Genomic DNA, 12,722 nt, shown 5'->3' with positions numbered 1-12,722 from the left:
CCTTGAACACAACGTTACGACCCTTGAACACAACAGTACGACCCTTGAACACAACGGTACGACCCTTGAACACAACGGTACGACCCTTGAACATAACGGTCCGACCCTTGAACACAACGTTACGACCCTTGAACACAACAGTACGACCCTTGAACACAACGGTACGACCCTTGAACACAACGGTACGACCCTTGAACACAACGGTACGACCCTTGAACGCAACGATACTATCCTTCAGCACGACAGTACGACCCTTGAACATAACGGTACAATCCTTAAGCACGACGACCCTTGAACACGACGGTACGACCTTAATTTTGCTAAGTAACGGTGGGCTGAGAACCCACGTATTGAGACTTTGTCAAAACAAAACCTAATGAAATAAAAGTTCTCATCAGTCAGAGAGAGAGAGAGAGAGAGAGAGAGAGAGAGAGAGAGAGAGAGAGAGAGAGAGAGAGAGAGAGAGAGAAATACACCTGTAAAATCACACGCTTATAAAACATAAAAGAATATAGTAATACAAAAGCAAACGATAAAGATACAATCGTACAATGAAGTTATACAGTATAAAGTAATACAATCACCAGTTAAGTAAACCATTAAATACTACCAACAAATTATTAAACAATATTCACATAAAAATTGAGGTTTTAATACAGCTTTCTCTGTTTGAACTCTGAGATTCAACCGAGATATATGGACTTTATTACTTGAATTAAAGATGTGCAGGCAAAGCACATATTCGTAAAAGACATTCACTTCCGAGAAACTTTGTTAACTTTAATAATTACTTTGATTCGGGGTTGAACGACTGACTCATTTGTATAAATTTACACCAACAAAATACGAGTGAAACTAAACAGACATAATACAATTACCTCTCAGGACAACACAATGGGCTTCAGGTACTGAGAATGCGCTAGACAATCAAATATAGAGGAACTTAGCAAATAAAGCGACTAATATCTAATATATCTGACTCATAGAAGCTTATTGATATGATTAACAATTTACGATTTATGAAAATGTCGAAGCTTTATATATATCACCTTTAGCGCACGCACTGCATGCTAACTAATTCTGTATCTTCATAGTTCTTAATATTATTCTAATACTTTTTATTGTTTACTTTATATTATATTTTTCAGTCTTGTGCGAATTCTCTGATTGGGAAGTTCGTGGTGGGAGCCGCTGCTACGTTTCATGACTTCTGATTGGTTGGTGGAACAAAGCTGCTCTCTGATTGGCTATTTCCGAGGCTGTGGCGTCGAACCGTGAGCGGCCATATTGGTGTCAAGTTTTGTAAACAAACTGAGATACAGGTGTGAATCTCGGCTTAATTCCGGGTCTCTGAGGCTTAAAAAACGAAATACTTATATGATGAAGAGTCGAAAAGACGGTAATTAAGATTATCAGTAGTACCGTTTTCATTACTTCAGAGCAATATGGGGGGAAAAAGGTCGAATCATGAGGGAAGGATTTGGACTAGCAATTTTTTCGTGCTCTGGGGTGATGCCGAGTGTAGTTAATAAGATTGTTTGTACGTAAATGGTGGGTGATTTGCCTTTACGGTGATAAAGTTTGGAACCAGACGATATCATCTTTGTTACTAACCTGTTCATACAGTTGGGAAGAGATAGAAATACTCTGGTTGAGGCTGGATTAGTCCACCAGTAGTTTAGAGTCTGAACTCTAATTATGCCCCATTCATACTGATATTTTCACGGATTTAGCCTTTGTGAGAACTAAGATGAGGGGGAAGAAGGGCTTGAGAGACGGGTTTTACATTCTGTTGGTACTTTTGAATAGGTACATCTTATGTCAAGGGACGAATCTTTCCAATGACATGACACAGAATACCAAAGTGTAGGTTTTACCTGATGCCACAGTCTGAGATTATACCTGGACCACAGTCTGAGATTGTACCTGATGCCACAGTCTGAGATTATACCTGGACCACAGTCTGAGATTGTACCTGGTGCCAGTCTGAGCTTGTACTTTGGTGTCACAGTCTGAGGTTGTACCTGGTACCACAGTCGAAAGTGTACTTGGTGCCACTAGTGTGTGGTGTCAGTCTGAGATTGTGCCTGATGCCCCAGTCTGGTATTGTACCTGGTGGGGCTGTAAAGAAGAGGATGTTAGAGGCCTGACCATATGCATGTAGTGTAATATAATTCTATTTGTTACCCCTAGTTCTGTGCTGGTTTATATCCACAACCTTTATTGATTTTAAGACAAAATAGCAAGGAGCCGTTTTATTGATGGTTTTGGATATATAATCTACTTAAAAGGCATTTCATCTGTCTTATTTGACATTTAATTTTAGCAAACCCTCTTCACCCTTTTGTGGTCTGAGAGTAAATGCACCCATGGTATGAGAATGTACCTAGTGACTGCAATAAGGATATGCAGTTTTAGATTAAGTGCCGTCTTCTCCCATTAAAGTAACCTAAATTTCTAAAAAACTGAGACTATAATAATGCTCATACACTACATATTAGGCATGGATTAGCCATATAATTTACATGTACCTCATAATTCCTGTATATGAACACTGAAAGATCAACCACTACTGTTCTACAAAACTCGTACCATATGAGGTGTCACATGACACACGACATTCATTCCCCTCACCACAAACCTAACACTGGGGTCAAAAACACACTGAGCACCCTTATAATTCTAATACCACTTTTGGACAAAAGCATGTTTCCTATAGTATCCTCTACAGGCAGTTCATCTGCTCCACCCTAAACTATGTTTCACCTGCTTGGTCATCTACCTGGCCATAAGGAAATATAACAAAGGTTCAACTCACACAAAACAAAATATTCCAAAAACTATTATCACCTGGCTTCATCCAATCATGAAAATTCAGCACTTACACAATGAAACAAAAATACTTCTAATACAATATCACCTCAATATGCTCAGCAATTTGTTCTTTGCAACAGCATTAGACCCCTCCCACCCAAATCACTTCATAATAACAAACTAACCTCAAGAAGATATGAAAAGTGTACCCCTGCTTTACACTTCGGTAATCTATACTTAAAACACAATATTGCCAAAACAAATACACTCACAAAAACAACCACATTTTAAACTCCACTCTTAGCTTCCCAGACATGTGTAAGTTGCACCTTCATATCTGCATTCTAGACATGACCTATCTCTCCAACACTGCATATACCAGTTCAACTTACTATGAGGACCTTCTTGCCCAGGATGCAACTTCCACGATGAAGATACAGAAAATATATTTCTCAACAGTCCTGCATTCACCCCAAAAAGGTGTATGCACTATATCATGGAACTTCTTAACCTCTGGTCCCACCCAGTGTATGTAGCTGGCTTCTTGGGCACTTTAGAAGCCCCATACAAGATGCTGGAGCAGGAACATACATTAAGGTGTACTGTATTATTTAATATACACTTACACCAGTGCATATGTACAGTATTATTCATACATGACTTACCTTGTACAGATCACTAATTACTGAGTATTAATTTGTTTTCTAAAAATAATGATGCTTCCTCAGTGATGACACATAATGCAGACATGCAAAACAGTGGGGTCAGTTCTGTGGAGTATAGTCTGTGCCATGATGATACTTTAGACAGCTGAGTTTGGTTAAGTGTACGAACTAAGTCTCAGGCAAAATGGCTTATCTGTACATATTGAGGGTTGGGGGCTATTCAGACCAGGTAACATCAGCTGAGAACACTTACTGGTCACAGAATAGTCACAGAACAATCATTTCAGTATCCTTCCTGATTTCTTGGACTACTGATATAGTAGGGACATCACTGAAATGACTTTTCAGACAATGCCTTATCTACCTTAGTGAGATAGCATCAGGAACAGACAAGAATTGTTATTGCACAGATATGTGAGCCCTTGGTTTATGTCCACTATCAGAGTCTGAAATTGTATAGGTTATCATGGTCTGAGATTGTAACTGGTTGTACAGTCTGTTAATTTACCTGGTTTCATGGTCAGAGGTTGTATCTAATACCAAAATCAAAGACTGTGTCAGGTGTTGCAGTCTCAGATTATTCTTGTCTTGGTATGAGATTCTGCATGGTTCTTAAATCTGAGCTTGTACATGGGGTTCATTGATTATTTTTGGTCCTAATTATTCCAAATCCTTGACAATTATCTTATGTGGGCTAATTCCTATGCGAGTTGTGGACTTCGTATTTTACCTTTATGAATTGGAACATCTCTGCTTTAATCAGGTAATCTGGTCACAACTGCTATTCCAGATAGTAGCACACTTTCCAGATCCCTCAATCAATTCTTTAATGTAAATGTTTACATATTTTCATGTTATTTTATATCCCATATTTAGGTGGTCCATATATAATTTTGTCTAAAGACGATAAAAGATTATTTAATTCCACTGAAATATGGCTCTATTGAAGATATGCACTGCCTAATTAAAATGTTATATGATGATAGTATGGCTGTATTGCAAAATGAATTTCACATGTGAAGGGAACATTTGATTCTTTTTTTCTTTCTTACAGACTCCTGACAGCATTTGAAGTACTTACAATGAGAGGATAAGAGATTCTTATGAACACCATACAAGATACCAGCACTGTGGCATTTACAGAACATTTCTGACACCGTTTGTCTCCTTTGCATCAGCCATTGTTGATGTTAATAGCTTTGTCTCAAATAATAATCATGAACATACTGTATGCCTCAGAATGTACATGAATTTGATGGAAATTCTCCGAAATTGACTGAAATTATGAAAAGCCTCCTTAAAGTTGATTTTCCTTTTGTAAGTGAATGTGCCTTCAAAACATTGTAGCTGTTGCTTACTGTTATATAATTGTGGTATGTATTCTCTGTATTTCATCAGGGATATAAAGATTATATAGACAGAGGTTATTGCATCTTATCATCTTACACATCACTACATTATATTTAGTGATGGAACAAAAACATGTACTATTAAAGATGAAAAATGCCATTTCTGTTGGACTCTCCCCATAAAAAATCATATTCTTATCTGATAAAGACGCTTTCCTTATTACTGTAATGGATACGCAAAATGGCGAAACTGTGGAGGAGTACCACCAAGTGTTGGCGAGTGTCAGTTGCCATGATAGCCCAGTTGCTATGTTTAAGCAAGGGAGTGATGGGACTTCGACTCTGGTTACCGATTCTGAGATGGTTGCCAACTTAACTGTAGTTGCTGATGACCACACAGTTGGTGATGTCACAAATGAGATCATTATCACTGCTGATGATAGTCTTACCATATCTCCTGATGGAAATTTAACTCCCATTAAACAAATAGACAGCAGCAGTAACACAGACAGTCTACAGACTGCAGATGCTGACAAAGCTCTGCAGGGTCAGATTGTGTTCATACACCAACAAAATCAGCAGCCACAGATAGTGCAGGAACAACAACCATTACATCATCAGTCTCATCAGCGGCATGTCCATCCATCCACTCACCAGCAAATTCTAACCGTGCATCAACCTCAGCAAATACAGCAGTCACCTCAGCCACAACAAATTCTCACTGTAAACAGCACACAGCAACAGCGACCTCATGTTCAGTCTAGCAAAATAGCTGTTAGACCAAGTATTAATGACATTGTTTCCACTGCTTTAACAACCAGCAGTATTAGCAGCTCCATCTCAGTTACTCATTCTAATTCACTGTCAAATGGCACTGTGCGATTAAATAATTTGCCTGTTAATTTACTGGCCAACCCTACGACTGCAACAACAACAGTAGAGCAGCCAAACAATGGGCCATGCATGTGTTTTGTTTGTGGTCGTCGTTTGACAGATCCAAGTGAGAGATTTTATTACCTTAAGACCCAGAAATTGTTCAACACTCAGGTGACACTGCTTGAGCTGCTGAGTAATGTTCTAAATCAGACAGTTGTGACCAACACAGGTGCTGTTGATTTGTGCTCCAGATGTTCAGAGCTGGTCAATGAAACTGACAGTGCATATACACACCTGAACCGACTTAAAAAGCAGATCAATGGACTCTTTATGAATAATCAGCGACCCAAATTAACATTTCAAGTTTTACCAAAGACTGATAATCTTAGTACAGTAGGTACAAGTCCTGTGCCTAGACTGTATCAACCACCACAGCTAAATTTAGATGACTTAGCAGCAACAAGGCCACGACGAGGAAAGCAAGCTCGTAAAGCAAATAAGGAGAAAAAGGAAAATGGTGGAGCATCACAGACTAAGGTGATTACTGTTAAGAAGAAGGGAGGCAGGCCCCGAAAACCATTTGGCTGTCACATATGCAAGCGTAAATTCCTGACCAAGGATATGGTAGCAAGTCATATGGTAAAGGAACATGACATTCATCCAGTTGGTTTAGCTAGACCCATTCTTGGAACACAAGATTCATCAGAGTCTGGATCTAATGTGCAAGACGAGAGAAGGAATACTTCCAGCAGTGCAGATGTGCAGCAGGTGAAGCAGGAACAAGAAGATACCAAGGAGAAGACTTCATTAATTCAAATAAAAAGCAGCCCAATGAAAACAGAGAGTGTACCTGTCACTCAAGTTAGCACCGTAATGCCACTAAGTTCTATGGGACGCTCTGTCTTGCCAACACTCACACCCATTGCACCTAAGATAGGAACTGATGCCGCATCTCTCTTTCTTGCATCTATGCGTCCAATTCAACCTAAACCACAGACGATGATTCAAACAGCACCAGATGGCTCGATGGTTTTATTGATGAATCCTACTGTGGTGGATTCTTCTCCTACTGTTATTAAAGTTACTCCTGGGTATATGAATCTCAAACCTAGTCCCTATGCATGTGAAAAGTGCAATAAGACCTTCCTTGACGAAAAGAGCCGTAGGATGCACCGAATAGCTGCACATGGCTTGAGAAAGAGAAAGAGAGATGGTGAAGATGAGGATGAGGATGATGATGGAGTGGAAAAACGAGATGTACATGAAAAGCTGTGGCATTGCCGATTATGTGAATCTTCGTTTACCAGTAAGAGGACTTTAGCTGAACATCGTAAGGCTGTGCATTCTCGAAATGGGGAAAATGGGAGTGGCACTGATCCTAGAAAAGATCGTCTTCATTCTTGCGATCAGTGTGATCAAATATTTAGTTATAAGTATGAATTGGAGCGTCACAGAGAAACCCATGTTCCATACACTCAAATGGGTCCGCATGAATTTGTTTGTTGTGTGTGTGGACTGAAAGTAGCAAGTAAGGCAGCGCTGAAGATTCATCTCCATCGTTTCCACAATAAAGATGAGGAAACAAAGGATTACTTATGCTCAGAATGTGGCTACATGGCCTCTGCTAAGAAAGCTTTCACAGATCATCAGCGTATCCATAGTGATGATCCTGGACCGAAAGCTCGTTGTGAAGTGTGCGAGAAGGAGATGCTAGCATCTTCTTACAAAATTCACAAGCTGAGAATGCATGGAGAGCCTAAACATCCTTGTGAAACATGTGGCCAGCGATTTACAGTTCGTTCAGATTTGATGAGACACTTAAACACCACCCACTCCACCCTCCGACCATATGACTGTGATCTATGTGGAGAAAAATTTGCCACCTCAGATGCTTTAAGGTGGGTATAGCAATCACTCATTCATTTATTCATGTCATCCATTACAATGACTTTCTCCCCAAGATATATTTCCTTAACTTCTTTCAGTTTCTAGAAAGTATCCATAGCCTCCTCTGTATTGTATGGTACATGTGCAATTGTTATCTTAGTTTTAGAATTACTTGCCTTTTGTAACTAATAACCAAGTTACTACAGTATATGGAGTCAGATATCTTTTTAAGCCACTTACTTTTCATCAGGACTCTGCCTATACACAAAGTTGATTTGTCACATGATACTGATGTCACCATTTCCATCATTGACATGCATGAAAGTTAATCACAGCATACAATTAGAAATTCTTTTGGCACCCAATATATTGTAATTCTAGGAAGAGTAAACATTACGCAATCTGCATTTATCTAATACTCTTTTGGTCATGCTCTTTTCCATGTACCATCCACTGTGCTAATGTATTGTATAATGTTGACATTGTATTATTTGCCATGCATCCTAAATGATAGACACTGCCCAATAGCCTTTATGATTTATAATCCCTTTGAGACCAGAGGAAAAAAAAATGTTCGGAGTTGAATGATAAGGGAATAGTAATGATAACACTGGAAGTTTGGTTAATCATTGAGTATTTACAAAATCATTATATTTTTTTTTTTATTATACTTTGTCGCTGTCTCCCGCGTTTGCGAGGTAGCGCAAGGAAACAGACGAAAGAAATGGCCCAACCCCCCCCCATACACATGTATATACATACGTCCACACACGCAAATATACATACCTACACAGCTTTCCATGGTTTACCCCAGACACTTCACATGCCTTGATTCAATCCACTGACAGCACGTCAACCCCGGTATACCACATCGCTCCAATTCACTCTATTCCTTGCCCTCCTTTCACCCTCCTGCATGTTCAGGCCCCGATCACACAAAATCTTTTTCACTCCATCTTTCCACCTCCAATTTGGTCTCCCTCTTCTCCTCGTTCCCTCCACCTCCGACACATATATCCTCTTGGTCAATCTTTCCTCACTCATTCTCTCCATGTGCCCAAACCACTTCAAAACACCCTCTTCTGCTCTCTCAACCACGCTCTTTTTATTTCCACACATCTCTCTTACCCTTACGTTACTCACTCGATCAAACCACCTCACACCACACATTGTCCTCAAACATCTCATTTCCAGCACATCCATCCTCCTGCGCACAACTCTATCCATAGCCCACGCCTCGCAACCATACAACATTGTTGGAACCACTATTCCTTCAAACATACCCATTTTTGCTTTCCGAGATAATGTTCTCGACTTCCACACATTCTTCAAGGCCTCCAGAATTTTCGCCCCCTCCCCCACCCTATGATCCACTTCCGCTTCCATGGTTCCATCCGCTGCCAGATCCACTCCCAGATATCTAAATCATGTGGTAGTATTTTATTTTGGCAGAAAAATTTGGCCTCATTTCAGGAAATCATGTATTTTTCCATTGATTTTGACTTGCTGAAATATTTAAGGTAATAAGATTTATCCAATCTGCAGATATCACCGCAACAAGACTCATTCAACAGTTCTGCATTACTGTCAGCACTGCAGCAAGGGTTACAAATGGAAGGGTGAACTGCGAACCCATGTGCAACGCAATCACATGGAGCATAAAGAACGATTCCAATGCTCTTTATGTTCCCGAAATTATGCAGATCGTCGGAAACTCAGACATCACATGATGACTAAACACAATGTGCCAAAAAGTTATCAGGTACTGTCAAACATTTATGTATTATTACTCTCTTTTACTGGTTGGAGTAATGAAATATATAGTACATATAAGAACCTTTATTGTATCTTTCTTCCCATATATCTTTTTAACTTCTTATCACTTTATCTGTCTCTCTCTGCTCTATTCTGCAGTCACTCACATAGCTCAAGGGCCTACGGCCTCTCAGTCCCTCTATGCACATATTTAGTGTGCCTATTTGGATATGAGCTCCCACACTGATATAGTTTCTGAATCATCAATTCTGCTCCTGAATCCAGGACTTACACATTCTCACAGGCGGTCTTTCCTTTCCACAGGCCAGAAACAAGTAGAGTTCTTACTTCCATACTCATTTGGGAAATGATACACAGAAATTAACAGCTAACATTAGCTCTGAGGCTGGCTGGAGAATCCTTCTAGCATCATTATGTAATCAATTAAAAACTTAGAAATTATAAATCAGACTATCTTAAGTAAGGGTATTTCTCAGATTTTCTACATTGAGACAATTTTAGATCAAGATTATATAAGTAACATTTTACATAAATCCACAGTAATTTACTATCAGTTGTGGAGAAGATCCTTATTCTAACTCTGAAATGTAATCATTGTACTCACACCAACAAACACTATTTTGATTTTAACCAGTTATCATTTTGGGAGGTGGTTTTCTAAGGGGAAACAGATGAACCAGTGTAGGGCTTAAACATGACACAGTGACTGACCATGTGTGTCCATGAGAGAATAACACCCTGTCATTCCTACATGGCAGCAGGATTGATCCCTATGGAGCTATTGGCTAAATATGCCACATTTTGCAGTGATATTCATTAATCCCGGAGTTATGAAGGTCATCTAGCTTTTTAAATATGCATAGAGTGATACAATTTCCTTTTTATCTTTGTGTTGATGATGTCCATGGTATTTTCTTCCATTGTAGGATAAATCATGGTATACTTTCTTCAAACTCTTCAGTCATTACACATCTCAGTGCATTACTCCTTAATGGTACCCTTTGCACACATTCCCACACTTTGTCCTACTAACTCATATTCATTTATGTTTTTACTTGTTTACCCTCTTCTTGCTTTATTATATACTTTCAATCTTAATCATCCTTTCCATGATTTGACACTTCAGCAACGAGAGAAGATGCTGGTAACTTACAAAGCTGGAGATGACCAGATCCCCACCAGTGGCTATGAGCCTCAGGGTACCCTTCTGCCTCCAACAGTGCCACCTGCAACACCCCATTCTTCCACACATCATGTACAGCAGCCCATTGTCAGTCATACCCAAGAGGCGATACAGACACAGCCGTCCATTGTCACTATCCCTGTGTACCATCATCAGCACCACCCTCAGCAGAGTCTTCAACACCATGAAAGTATTATCACAACTCACCCTGGATCTCAGCAACAACAGCAGCAGCAGCAGCAGCAACAACAACAACAACAGCAGCAACAGCAGCAGCAGCAGCAACAGCAGCAGCAACAGCAGAATCTCCATCATCTACCCCCTACTGGTCATCATAGTTTGCATCAAGCATCACATCCCCAGCAGCATCATATGACTAACAATATGTATATTTTACCAGACGTAGTGGTTCCCCATACCTGAGAAACAGGTGAACACAATTTAAAGGCACAGCTGGATTATATTTTGATAACAAATTTATGATGGGTAGTTTATTGTAAAGTCTGTGGAGATGACTTAAGAATGAAATAGACTGAGGGTCTTAATATTTATGTATTTTATAACATATTGACAAGTGTTTTCTTTATAATTATGAAATTTAGGTAGGGATTAGGCCAGAGGCCACAATACAAATGTTTTTGAAGTATATTTAACTTTCTGTATCATGTTTGGATTTTCTCCCATTCAGTGATACATCGAGTTTTCCTCCAGATAATTAATGTATCAATCATTTCAACAGCTTCAGTTGTTGAAGACCCAAAGGTAATGCTCAATATATTTCCTGAAAAATTCTTTACAGCTGATTGAATTCAACAAAAAATAAATTAAAAATATTTTGTAACAGTAAGGATGAGATAAGGTAGGAGAGTGGTCGACCGCGGTTGCTCAAAAAGTAAAAGTACGAAAAAAAATTCTTATAACCTCTTGTTGAGTCTCATTCTCTCATTAAACTGTCATTATTAACAGACTCTGTGTTAACCTTAATATTGTGCAATTTAGCTGACATCTTGATTGTGGACTACTGAAAGTAGTCTTCCTAGTGTTAGTGAGGGCTGTGTCGATGAGAGTTCTGGGGTTGGAACGAGGCATGGCAGCTCTCAAACTGACTCGGGTTTTGAAGGCAGGGTTGTCAGTACATTTCCGAACAGCATATCAAATTAGGTACGCATCAAATCAAATGCAGGTTCTAGGAGACTGATTAGCTTCTGATGAGTTCAGAGCAATACTGCTAGGGAACAAAAGTAACAAGGCCCTACAGAAATTCTTGAACCTTATTTATGAAAGCTGGTACTGAACACATTTGGAGAGGTTCCTTAGACTAATGCTGGTCCTGTGGGAGGGATCTGCGAGTAAATACTAATACTAGATCATGTGAGATCTTACGGTTGCCATAGGTAAGGAGGGATCCTTGAGCTGACAAGTCATGAGGTTACTCTGGCTAGGTCAGGTCATAAGAACTCTCAGGCTGCCATAAATCATTACGTTCCTGAGCCTTCATGGAAGATTATTTGAAACAGGTCATGTGGGTTCCTAGAATGACATGCGGGGGGGGGGGGGGGAATATTTACTCAAGACATATCACTGGGGATTTGGAATGAAGGATGTGAACTTCACTAATGCACATGAAAAGGATCTCGGGACAGATAATGGTATATGGCCATAGGGTTGATATTGTGTCCTCAGACTGACATAGGTCGTAGGATATACTTGGGATAAGTCCATAGCGTCCAGTTTGTTATTAAGCTTAGATATTTTTGTTATGTCATCGGTAATGGTCACATTAAAACACTGAGAACTACGAACTCTACGCATTTCTTCGGGCTGGTCGCAAAGAAAATGCCATTACGGTCTTACCTGGAACGAACTGACCTGTTTCGACACAAGTTGCACCTCCAGGATTCCATTAATCGTAATTATACTTCTTGAACACCACAATATGGGCGAAGGACTTCCATTTGAAGTGATCATGGCGTTAAGGACCCGCAAGACCACAGCCACTGAACGTAGAGTTAACTTGTGGTCGACCTCGAGGGTCGAGACATCGAAGTCTCCCTAAAGGACCAGTGAATCTTTTTTCCATTGTTAAATTAAGCAAAGTACATTAAGATTTTCACGCAACAAAATATTTTGAAGCAAAGAATACTAATTAATGTTGATAACACAGAAGCCATG

General features: G+C 39.6%; 1 protein-coding gene across 3 annotated transcripts; it reads left to right on the top strand.

The window, feature by feature from the left end:
• Nucleotides 1-1,204: 1,204 nt before the first annotated feature.
• On the top strand, nucleotides 1,205-11,515 carry LOC139765519 (uncharacterized). 3 transcript variants are annotated; one of them, XM_071693018.1, is made up of 4 exons: nucleotides 1,205-1,322; nucleotides 4,534-7,602; nucleotides 9,137-9,353; nucleotides 10,494-11,515. In XM_071693018.1, exons 2-4 carry the CDS (start codon nucleotides 5,057-5,059, stop codon nucleotides 10,971-10,973), a joined length of 3,243 nt encoding a protein of 1,080 aa, XP_071549119.1. In that variant the 5' UTR covers nucleotides 1,205-1,322; nucleotides 4,534-5,056; the 3' UTR covers nucleotides 10,974-11,515. The 3 variants fall into 3 exon arrangements, with proteins under 3 accessions (XP_071549119.1, XP_071549117.1, XP_071549120.1); XM_071693016.1 differs by having other exon boundaries at nucleotides 1,256-1,399; XM_071693019.1 differs by lacking the exon at nucleotides 1,205-1,322 and adding an exon at nucleotides 3,697-4,242.
• Nucleotides 11,516-12,722: the final 1,207 nt, after the last annotated feature.

The sequence above is a fragment of the Panulirus ornatus genome, chromosome 55 (assembly GCF_036320965.1).
Source record: "Panulirus ornatus isolate Po-2019 chromosome 55, ASM3632096v1, whole genome shotgun sequence".
Lineage (NCBI taxonomy): Eukaryota > Metazoa > Arthropoda > Malacostraca > Decapoda > Palinuridae > Panulirus > Panulirus ornatus.
Note: the sequence above shows the minus strand (reverse complement) of the source record. Positions and strands in the feature narration are given on the sequence as shown.